Raw genomic sequence first — 11,757 nt, forward strand, 5'->3', positions numbered from 1 at the left:
GCTTTTAGGGTTTACGTTTATTTCAATCACACGTTTCCAGTTTCTTATTACAACATACCCAAAAGGAAGTAGGAAGAATTCGAGCTAATTTATCACTACTCCTTTTCATTCATTCATTCATTTTCTACCGCTTATTCCCTTTTGGGGTTGCGGGGGGCACTGGCGCCTATCTCAGCTACAATTTCATAAAAAAATACTAACATTTGTCAACTTCCTGTACTCAATTTGTACACAATTTAAATCCATAAATGATAAACCATTCATTTTCTACCGCTTGTCCCATTCAGTTCTCAAGAAATAATTAATAAACAAGATGTATTAACTTAATGAGATGGAAAAAAAATTATCACATTTTTTAAAGACGTAATGTTCAAAGCAATTTTTTTTTTTTTAAGATAGGCTGCAGGTCAGGACAACAAAAGAAAGGAGCCTGATGGACATGAAATCAAAATGCAGATTAATTTTTTTTAAATTACAGCAATTTATAAGCCTAAATAGTTCTGTACTTAAAACACGTGCATCGCATATCAGCGTCTCCCACTGAAATATATTTACTTTGTGCTTGACAATTTAAATATGTATTTTAAAAAAAGAAAAAAACAACTTTTAGACAATAAATATTGTAATAAAACAATGCAATAGAATTTGAAGAGAATTATATATTTATTTAGCGCTTTTCTCTAGTGTCTCAAAGCGCTTTACATAGTGAAACCCAATATCTAAGTTACATTTAAACCAGCGTGGGTGGCACTGGGAGCAGGTGGGTAAAGTGTCTTGCCCATGGACACAATGGCATTGACTAGGATGACGGCAGCGGGGATCGAACCTGGAACCCTCAAGTTGCTGGCACGGCCGCTCTACCAACCGAGCTATACCGTACCGTTAGTACTATATGGATGTAGTACTAACAAATACAGTAGCAGTAGCATTTATACGGGAGAGCCGACTTCTACGATACCTGCTTCTCCGTCAAACACACCATCAGCAGCGTTTTCATATTTTCATAGACAAATGCATGCACTTTAGTAATGATGTTAATGTTCTTCACTGACTTTAAAGTCATTCTGCTTCAGTCTTACTCTCAAATTAATTCACCATGTCAAACACGCTCTGTAAGGTTTTTGGTGATTGTTTTTTTTTAGTTCAATGAATATCATCCACTTCCTCTGACCCCTGTCCTCCACACTCACTTTTTCTTCTTCCCATGGTTGGAAAAACAAAATGTCAATTTCTAGCTATAAAGTAAATGTGTTTACATGGAAAGCAAAACAATTAGCCGAGAGAAGCTCTTATCTCAAACCATTCTTAAGTTGGGCCACCGCTGCAATGGATTTGTGAAGTACTTACCACAGTTTATGAGATGGACGTTTCCACTGTTGCCACAGGTGGTTGCGCGCTCTGTGGAAACAACACAAAAAGCAATGAATACATGTTCTACGCTGATGACCTCAGTGTAACATCTCAAGAGAGTACGTTTGAAGCGGTAGAAGCAAACCTCACCTCAGCCTTACATGAGTAACTCCTCTACTACGAGTAAAACCATCTACACGCAAACCGTGCGAACACCCAAGTCTGCTCGTTGCATCTCAGGAACCGGGATGCAGACTGACCTCTTAACATCAAATGGTCTGAAACACCACTTGAGAACTGTGCCAACCCTGTCTACCTTGGCGTAACCCTGGACCACACCTTCTCCTTCAAGGAACACATCAAAAACACCAAACTGGAAGTCAGCTCCCGAAACAACACCCGACGGAAACTGACAAATTCCAAATGGGGAGCCACAGCGCACACACTGAGATGTACTGCTTTGACCCATGTCCTGTCTGGGAGAGATCAACCCATGCCAAGAAACTCGACCTAGCACGGAACAATACCTTCCGCTTGATCACTGGTTGCTTGAAGCCAACCAACCTGAACAACCTACATCTCCTTGCTGGCATTGCCCCTGCAAACATGAGACGGGAAGTTGCCAGCCGAGTAGAGTTCACAAAGGCTACCAGCGATGAACGCCATCTCCTCTATGAACGTGAACCCTCAGCCCAATGTCTCAAGTCAAGGAGAAGCTTCCTCAGCAATGTTTAGCCCCTAACAACATCTCTGGAGAAACCAGACTACCAACCTGAACAACCTACATCTCCTCGCTAGCATTGCCCCTGCAGACGTGAGACGGGAAGCTGCCAGCCGAGTAGAGTTCACAAAGGCTACCAGTGAATAATGCCACCTCCTCTAAGGACGTAAACCTTCAGCCCAATGTTACAAGTCAAGGAGAAGCTTCCTCAGCATTGTTCAGCCCCTAACAACATCTCTGGAGAAACCAGGCTACCAACCTGAACAACCTACATCTCCTCGCTGGCATTGCCCCTGCAGACGTGAGACGGGAAGTTGCCAGCCGAGTAGAGTTCACAAAAGCTACCAGTGATGAACGCCATCCCCTCTACGAACGTGAACCCTCAGCCCAACGTCTCAAGTCAAGGAGAAGCTTCCTCAGCAATGTTCAGCCCCTAACAACATCTCTGGAAAAACCAGACTACCAACCTGAACAACCTACATCTCCTCGCTGGCATTGCCCCTGCAGACGTGAGACGGGAAGTTGCCAGCCGAGTAGAGTTCACAAAAGCTACCAGTGATGAACGCCATCCCCTCTACGAACGTGAACCCTCAGCCCAACGTCTCAAGTCAAGGAGAAGCTTCCTCAGCAATGTTCAGCCCCTAACAACATCTCTGGAAAAACCAGACTACCAACCTGAACAACCTACATCTCCTTGCTGGCATTGCCCCTGCAGACGTGAGACGGGAAGTTGCCAGCCGAGTAGAGTTCACAAAAGCTACCAGTGATGAACGCCATCTCCTCTATGGGCGTGAACCCTCAGCCCAACGTCTCAAGTCAAGGAGAATCTTCCTCAGCAATTTAGGCTAACTGTGTGTACATATTGCATCATTATGCCTCGTTTGTAGCTATATTTGAGTTCATTTAATTTTCTTTATTTATGTCCTCGGTGTATTTAATGTATATTTGCATGTCTCATTGACACATCATCTGTATGTAATATTGGCTGCATATCTTATTGTGTGCCATGTTGTTCCAGACCACAGCAAACATTACCATGTTGTTCCAGACCACAGCAAACGTCACCATGTCGTTTTAGATCATGGCAAACGTTACCCAGCTTGCAAAGATTGTAATAAATCCATTAGAAGAAGACAGTCTGTCATTTCCTTTAACTTGGGCTCACGTCTCTATACCTTTGGCAGTTTTAAGCCAGTAATTTTGTCCACCAAACGTTTTATGCTGTGCGTGAATGTACAAGGGTTAGCTTCGTTGATGTTATTGACTCGCGTGGAGTGCTAAAAATCCATGCCAACATACTATTTAGGCTAATGTGTGTACATATTGCATCATTATGCCTCGTTTGTAGCTATATTTGAGTTCATTTAATTTTCTTCACTTATGTCCTCGGTGTATTTAATGTATATTTGCATGTCTCATTTACACATTATCTCTGTGTATTATTGGCTGCATATCTAATTGTGTGCCATGTTTTTCCAGACCACAGCAAACCTTACCTTGTCGTTTTAGATCATGGCAAACGTTATCCAGCTTGCAAAGATTGTAATAAATCCATCAGAAGAAGACAGTCTGTCATTTCCTTTAATTTGGGCTTACGTCTCTATACCTTTGGCAGTTTTAAGCCAGTAATTTTGTCCACCAAACGTTTTATGCTGTGCGTGAATGTACAAGGTTGAGCTTCGTTGATGTTATTGACTCGCGTGGAGTGCTAAAAATCCATGCCAACATACTATTTAGGCTAATGTGTGTACATATTGCATCATTATGCCTTATTTGTAGCTATATTTGAGTTCATTTATTGAAACATTATCTGTATGTAATATTGGCTGCATATCTAATTGTGTGCCATGTTGTTCCAGACCACAGCAAACGTTACCATGTTGTTTTAGATCACAGCAAACGTTACCCAGCTTTGCAAAGATTGTAATAAATCAATTAGAAGAAGACAGTCAGTCCTTTTCTTTAACTTGGGCTCACGCATTTATAACTTTGGCAGTTTTAAGCAAGTAATTTCCAGGATTTATCTAACCCTGTGAGACACGAACTTAGTGTGTTGGCTTGATAATAACACTTATATAAGGCTTTTAACTTTTTGCGGCTCCAGACAGATTTATTTTTTTTGTATTTTTGGTCCTCTTTTTAACATGTTGGGTTGCCGACTTCTGACCTACACTGCAAAAAGTCAGTGTTCAAAAATAAGTATAAAAATTTAAAAAAATTTGGGGTATTTTATTTGAAATAAGCAAAACTATCTGCCAATAGAACAAGAAAATTTGGCTTGTCAAGACTTTCCAAAACAAGTAAAATTAGCTAACCTCAATGAACCCAAAACTACTTTAAATAAGTATATTTTCACAAAAAACAAGTGCACTTTTTTGTTAGAAAAAAATAAACCTTTTTGCTCAATATGTTGAAAAATATTCTTAAATTAATTAAAGGCTAGTGTCATTATCTTGATTTAGTGATATGCGCTCGGCATTACAATTCTTGAAACCAGCAAATTTATACTAAAAACTAATGTGTTGTTCCTACTGGAAAGGCAACAAGGCAATGCATTATTCCATCGATAACATGACATCATCGCGCCAAGTGCGTGCTCTTTCAGTCAATTAGTCAGCATATACACAGCCCAGCCCTTGGACAAAATCTTTTTAATTGTAATTTTGAGGCAGATATCTAAATCTGCATGTACTATTTCTGTCTGAAATGTTAAATGTTTAAATATTAACTGTCAGTTTACTGTACTGTGCCAACTGTACTACTATATGAGTACGTATTTTCTATTGTTTCATTGAAAATAAAACAGCAAAGTCCATTTGGCTGTCATCTGTTTTAATTATGAGAAACAATTCTGTCAAAATCATGTTTTTCATGTTTGAAATAAGAAAATATTACTTTAAAAAAGTAGTTTTACACTTGTGAGTGTTGATGACACAGCTTTGCAAGACTTGATATTCTATTTTTAAGCATGTTTTAATCAATATAGATCATTTAGGACCAAAACACATAAAACAAGTAAAACACTCTTAGTGAGAAGAATGATCTTATCAGACAGAAAATAAGCAAATATCACCCTTATTTGAGATATTTAATCTTACTTAGATTACATTTTTTGCAGTCTAGTGTGTGTGACTATCATTAGCAATTAAAAATAAATGTTAGCAACCCAAAAAAAACATTTATAAGTTAGATATTCGGCATAATCAGGTTAAATGAGTCTCTTACAAAATGATACAGAAGTAGCGTGAAATACAAGAACACCACCTTGGTAACTGGTGCTATAAGTCATAAAACCCCATGCTACTGTAAATATGTTAAACGACTTACATTCACAGGTGTAAGCAACCTCTAGGTCAGGGGTCGGGAACCTTTTTGGCTGAGAGAGCCAAGAAGCCAAATATTTTAAAATGTATTTCCGTAAGAGCCGTAAAGTATTTTTTTAACCCTGAACACAACTAAACGCGTGCGTTTTTAAGTAAGACTAACATTTTTAGAGTATAATAGGTCTCTTATTCTTTGTAATAACATTGTTATTCTGAAGCTAACTGTGGAGGGGGTGTGGCCTGCGGGCCTTCAGCGAAGCGGGGTCTTGCCAGGACCGGCCTCGAAATCAGCGACAGGTGCGTAGACGGGCCACCAGGGCCTTGTTACCTAATCACCTGTCGCTATGTTATAAGCAGCAGCCAGGAGGAGAGACTGGGTTGGTGCTGGAACCATAGGCTCTAGAGCCAGATGTGGCTCTTTTGATGACTGCATCTGGCTCTCAGTTACATCATAGCTGACATTGCTTAACACCAGACCTGGGCAAATTAGGCCCGGGGGCCACATGCGTTATGCTTTTTAATCAGGCCCACCGGACATTCCCAAATAATTTTTTTAGATCTTCAAGATGGAAATTGTAGCTGCCATCATGATGTGCAGTGATGTTTTCTAATGACCGTGAATCTTGAACTATACAAAGTAATTCAATGGTTGAGATCTGCTCTTTTGCATGATATACTAGTTACTATGGTAATATAATTAGTTACTATGCTAACCTAATTTGTTACTATGGTATTCTAAGTCACGGCAACTCTGACGAAGCACCAAGCAGTGTGGGTGGTGAGCGTTTCCACAGAGTGTTTCCAGAGCAGTCAACCTGAAATGCGGGTGTCAGGGACAGATGCGGAAATACATTTTTACAACAAAGTTCTAAAGCTTAGTGATATATATCAGATATATCAGATTGTAAGTGAGTTTTTTTTCCCCCTCACTTTCATATTTTGATGTGTTTGTTGCACTTTAGTTGCTTTTTGCTTGATTGTAAAACATGTCGATCGAAAGGTGGTGTTGTCAATATTCAGTGTTTTATCGTTCATAGTTAATATTGTAAATCCCACATTCTTTATTTTCAAGTACATTCTGAGTGTCTCGTTCAGTGAAACAAAGTTTTTTAAGGCAGTCTCTCATAAATTTTTTAGCATTCAATCAGACATTATCGTGAGTTTTTGTATTAGTGTTCCTAAAAATCAGATATACCGGTCCCCAGACGCATTTTTTTCTCTAAATTTGGCCCCCGAGTTATAATAATTGCCCAGGCCTGCCTAACACGATTAGTAATAAATAATCAGTGTTAAAAATAATGTACAACATATAAAACAGTCTCATGCATTTTAATCCATCCATCTGTTTTCTACGGCACCTGTTCAAGAAGTCGCATCAATAGTAAGAAGTATTTTATTTATTATTGGTTAGCTTCAGAATAAAAATGTTATAAAAAAAATAAGACTTATTATACTCTAAAAATGTTGGTCTTTCTTAAAAAAATGCATGCATTTAGTTGTATTCAGTGTTAAAAGATATATGGCTCTCACGGTAATACACTTTAAAAGTAAAAGTAATACACTTTAAAAGATATTATATGGCTCTCACAGTAATACACTTTAAAAGTAAAAGTAATACACTTTAAAAGATATTATATGGCTCTCACGGTAATACACTTTAAAATATTTGGCTTTCTCAGCCAAAAAGGTTCCCGACCCCTGCTCTAGGTACTATAACATAACTATCAATCAATGTATATTTATGTAGCCCTAAATCACGCATGTCTCAAAGGGCTGCACAAGCCACAACGACATCCTCGGTTCAGAGCCTACGTAACTATGTGATTCAGTCCTGTTGAGACACGTGCCAAGCTTTGTCACGGTGACAAAGTAAATGAGTCTAATATCGGATAATATCTCTCATTAATAATAACAATAAAGGCACTAAGCACATTAAAAGACATGAACTTTGATAGTCACCTGCTGTGATGAGGGAGCATGATGCTATCAGCACTGGGGAAAGAACACAATGCCGTCAGTTTCCCAATTCAACTTGATATAGACATACAAAGTAGAATACTCACACAGTGCTGAGCTGAGTCCGAGGCAGTGCATGGTTCAGGTGATCCAGTCAAGGCTGAGCAGTGTGCACCAGTAGTGAAGGAAGAAGCATCCCTTCTTTTTTATATTAGTCCTGGAGCTGTCAATCAAACACCACGCCTCCACACCACTTGGAGCCTGCCCCCTTGGCCTGCAGAAATGGTGTTGTAAGGATTCCTTTAGATCAGGGATCTGCAAACCAAAATGTTGAAAGAGCCATACTGGACCATCCATCCATCCATTTCTACCGCTTATTCCCTTTTGGGGTCGTGGGGGGCGCTGGTGCCTATCTCAGCTACACCCTGGACAAGTCGCCACCTCATCGCAGGGCCCATACTGGACCAAAAATACAAAAACAAATCTGTCTGGAGCCACAAAAAAATAAAAGCCATATTACATACAGATAGTGTGTCATGAGATATAAATTGAATTAAAAGGACTTAAATGAAACTTAATGAGCTCAAATATAGCTACAAATGAGGCATAATGATGAAATATGTACATACAGCTAGCCTAAATAGCATGTTAGCATCGATTAGCTTGCAGTCACCAAATATGTCTGATTAGCACACTCCACACAAGTCAATAACATCAACAAAACTCACCTTTGTGCATTCACGCAGGTTAAAAGTTTGGTGGACAAAATGAGAAAGAAAAAGAAGTGGCATAAAACACGTCCTAGAAAGTCGGAGAAAGTTGTACATGTAAACAAACTGGTGAGTTCAAGGACCGTCAAAATTAGTAGGACAAAACGGCGCTCGCCAAATACTCGAATCAGTGAGGCATGTTTAATAAAAACAGTGTGCTTTGTAACAATTCGGGAGGTTTGTATCATGTTTGGGCTTCACGGTGGCAGAGGGGTTAGTGCGTCTGCCTCACAATACGAAGGTCCTGCAGTCCTGGGTTCAAATCCAGGCTCGGGATCTTTCTGTGTGGAGTTTGCATGTTCTCCCCGTGAATGCGTGGGTTCCCTCCGGGTACTCCGGCTTCCTCCCACCTCCAAAGACATGCACCTGGGGATAAGTTGATTGGCAACACTAAATGGTCCCTAGTGTGTGAATGTGAGTGTGGATGTTGTCTGTCTATCTGTGTTGGCCCTGCGATGAGGTGGCGACTTGTCCAGGGTGTACCCCGCCTTCCGCCCGATTGTAGCTGAGATAGGCGCCAGCGCCCCCCGCGACCCCGAAAGGGAATAAGCGGTAGAAAATGGATGGATGGATGGATGTATCATGTTTTTCATCCTGCAGAAACCATATTAAAACCAAACATTATTTCCCACCCCCCCATTTTTAATCCATTTTTAAAAAAGCTCCAGAAAGCCACTAGGGCGGCGCTAAAGGCGGGTTGCCGACCCCCATTTTAGATAGACCACTTTTTTTTCTTTTTTTTCAAAAGTTTTGATTTAGATGTATTTATTTATTTAAACTCAAATCTATGAATCGTTTTCATCACGTTGCAATATGTGGGCAATCAGTGTTCCAAAATATCACACAAATGCGATTGGACAAATTCATGGACAATAATGAGCCACATAATGAAAGAACATAACGACAAAACAAATGGATCGATAGAATTTGTTGAAGAAGATCACTGGGGAAGATTCATGAAGTATTTGATACAATAAACCAGGGGTCACCAACGCGGTGCCCGCGGGCAACAGGTGGCCCGTGAGGACCAGATGAGTCGCCCGCTGGCCTGTTTTAAAAATTGCACTTACCAGTGAGCTGCCTCTATTTTTAAATTTTTATTTATTTACTAGCAAGCTGGTCTCGCTTTGCTCTACATTTTTAATTCTAAGAGAGACAAAACTCAGATAGAATTTGAAAATCCGAGAAAATATTTTAAAGACTATTTTTTTACTTTGCTTCTTCTAACTTTCAGAAAGACAATTTTAGGGAAAAAATACAACCTTAAAAATGATCTTAGGATTTTTAAACACATATACCTTTTTACCTTTTAAATTCCTTCCTCTTCTTTCCTGACAATTTAAATCAATGTTCAAGTAAATTTGATTTTTTTTATTGAAAAGAATAATAAATACATTTCAATTTAATTCTTCATTTTAGCTTCTGTTTTTTTGACAAAGGATATTTGTGAAATATTTCTTCAAACTTATTATGATTAAAATGAAATAAAAATATTTTGGCAATTCTAGAAAATCTTTAGAATCAAATTTAAATCTTATTTCAAAGTCTTTTGAATTTCTTTTAAAAATTTTGATCTGGAAAACCTGGGGATAGGTTGATTGGCAACACTAAATTGGCCCTAGTGTGTGAATGTGAGTGTGAATGTTGTCTGTCTATCTGTGTTGGCCCTGCGATGAGGTGGCGACTTGTCCAGGGTGTACCCTGCCTTCCGCCCGATTGTAGCTGAGATAGGCGCCAGCGCCCCCCGCGACCCCGAAAGGGAATAAGCGGTAGAAAATGGATGGATGGATGGAAAATCTAGAAGGAATAAGGATTTGTCTTTGTTAGAAATATAGCCTGGTCCAATTTGTTATATATTCTAACAAAATGCGTATTGGATTTTAACCTATTTAAAACATGTCATCAAAATTCTAAAATTAATCTTAATCAGCAAAAATTACTAATGATGTTCCATAAATTATTTTTTAATTTTTTTCAAAAAGATTCGAATTAGCTAGTTTTTCTCTTCTTTTTGTCGGTTGAATTTAGAATTTTAAAGAGTCGAAATTGAAGACAAACTATGTTTCAAAATTAAATTTTCATTTTTTTCCTGTTTTCTCCTCTTTTAAACCGTTCAATTAAGTGTTTTTTTCATCATTTATTCTCTACAAAAAACCTTTTGTAAAAGGAAAAAAAATGTACGACGGAATGACAGACAGAAATACACATTTTATATATATATATATATATATATATATATATATATATATATATATATATATATATATATCACCCTTTAATATATATAAAGGTAAATTGAGCAAATTGGCTATATCTGGCAATTTATTTAAGTGTGTATCAAACTGGTAGCCCTTCGCATTAATCAGTACCCAGGAAGTAGCTCTTGGTTTCAAAAATGTTGGTGACCGCTGCAATAAACTATAACATATCGTAATAAACTGGAACAATATGACATCGTGGGCTATAAAGTATTGGAGTGAGGGAGGAGTTATCTAAAGCAGTGTTTTTCAACCTTTTTTGAGCCAAGGCACACCACCAGCACAAATCATTAAAAAACAAAACTCAGTTGAGCTTAAAAAGTTGTTGGATATGACTTTAAACCATAAACAAGCATGCATCAATATAGCTCTTGTCTCAAAGTAGGTGTACTGTCACCACCTGTCACATCACGCCGTGACTTATTTTGACTTTGTTGCTGTTTTCCTGTGTGTAGTGTTTTAGTTCTTGTCTTGCGCTCCTGTTTTGGTGGCTTTTTCTATTTTTTTGGCATTTTGAACATGTCATGTTCAGATGTACATTGTGGACGCCGTCTATGCTCCACAGTAAGTCTTTGCTGTCGTCCAGCATTCTGTTTTTGTTTACTTCGCAGCCAGTTCGGTTTTAGTTTCGTTCTGCATAGCCTTCCCTAAGCTTCAATGCCTTTTCTTAGGGGCACTCACCTTGTGTTTATTTTTGGTTTAAGCATTAGATACCTTTTTACCTGCACACTGCCTCCCGCTGTTTCCCGACATCTACAAAGCAATTACCTACCGGCTGCCGCCTACTGATATGGAAGAGTATTACACGGTTACTCTGCCGAGCTCTAGACAGCACCGACGTTCAACAACAACACATCATTTGCAGACTATAATCATAGGTTTGCAAAATAATATTGTTAACCCAAATTAGGTGAAATTAGATAATCTCCCGAGGCACACCAGACTGCACAGTTGTTGAAAAACACTGATCTAAACAACACAAAGCAGTTTTTAAAGTTGGGTGATTACTGTTCAGTATGTCTTGACGTTGCTTGTGGCGTCCCTCAGGGGTCAACATCGGGACCCAAATTGTTCATTTTATAATCGATATCAACGATCTGTGCAAGATATCAAAAGCCATTTCCATTAGCAGATGACACTAATCATTTTTGTTTCTAATACTGACTTTCAACTGAGAGGAGCCAGATGCGGTGGTTCGGGCATCTGGTCAGGATGCTACCCGAACGCCTACCTAGGGAGGTGTTTAGGGCACGTCCGGCCGATAGGTGTCCACGGGGAAGACCCAGAACACGTTGAGAAGACTATGTCTCTCGGCTGGCCTGGGAATGCCTCGGGATCCTCTGGGAGGAGTTGGACAAAGTGGCTGGGGAGAGGGAAGT

General features: G+C 39.1%; 1 protein-coding gene across 1 annotated transcript in view; it reads right to left on the minus strand.

Annotated features, from left to right (window-relative positions):
• LOC133555225 (L-rhamnose-binding lectin SML-like) overlaps positions 1 to 7,586 on the minus strand; it is a 26,693-nt gene extending 19,107 nt beyond the window's left edge. The window contains exons 1-3 of the mRNA XM_061904821.1: positions 7,458 to 7,586; positions 7,354 to 7,386; positions 1,348 to 1,398 (exon numbers count right to left, since the gene is read on the minus strand). Coding sequence (XP_061760805.1) covers positions 1,348 to 1,398; positions 7,354 to 7,386; positions 7,458 to 7,488 — 115 coding nt within the window. The 5' untranslated portion in view covers positions 7,489 to 7,586. The remainder of the gene's footprint in view (positions 1 to 1,347; positions 1,399 to 7,353; positions 7,387 to 7,457) is intronic.
• Between the last annotated feature and the right edge of the window lie 4,171 nt (positions 7,587 to 11,757).

The sequence above is a fragment of the Nerophis ophidion genome, linkage group LG06 (genome assembly GCF_033978795.1).
Source record: "Nerophis ophidion isolate RoL-2023_Sa linkage group LG06, RoL_Noph_v1.0, whole genome shotgun sequence".
In the NCBI taxonomy this organism is placed as follows: domain Eukaryota; kingdom Metazoa; phylum Chordata; class Actinopteri; order Syngnathiformes; family Syngnathidae; genus Nerophis; species Nerophis ophidion.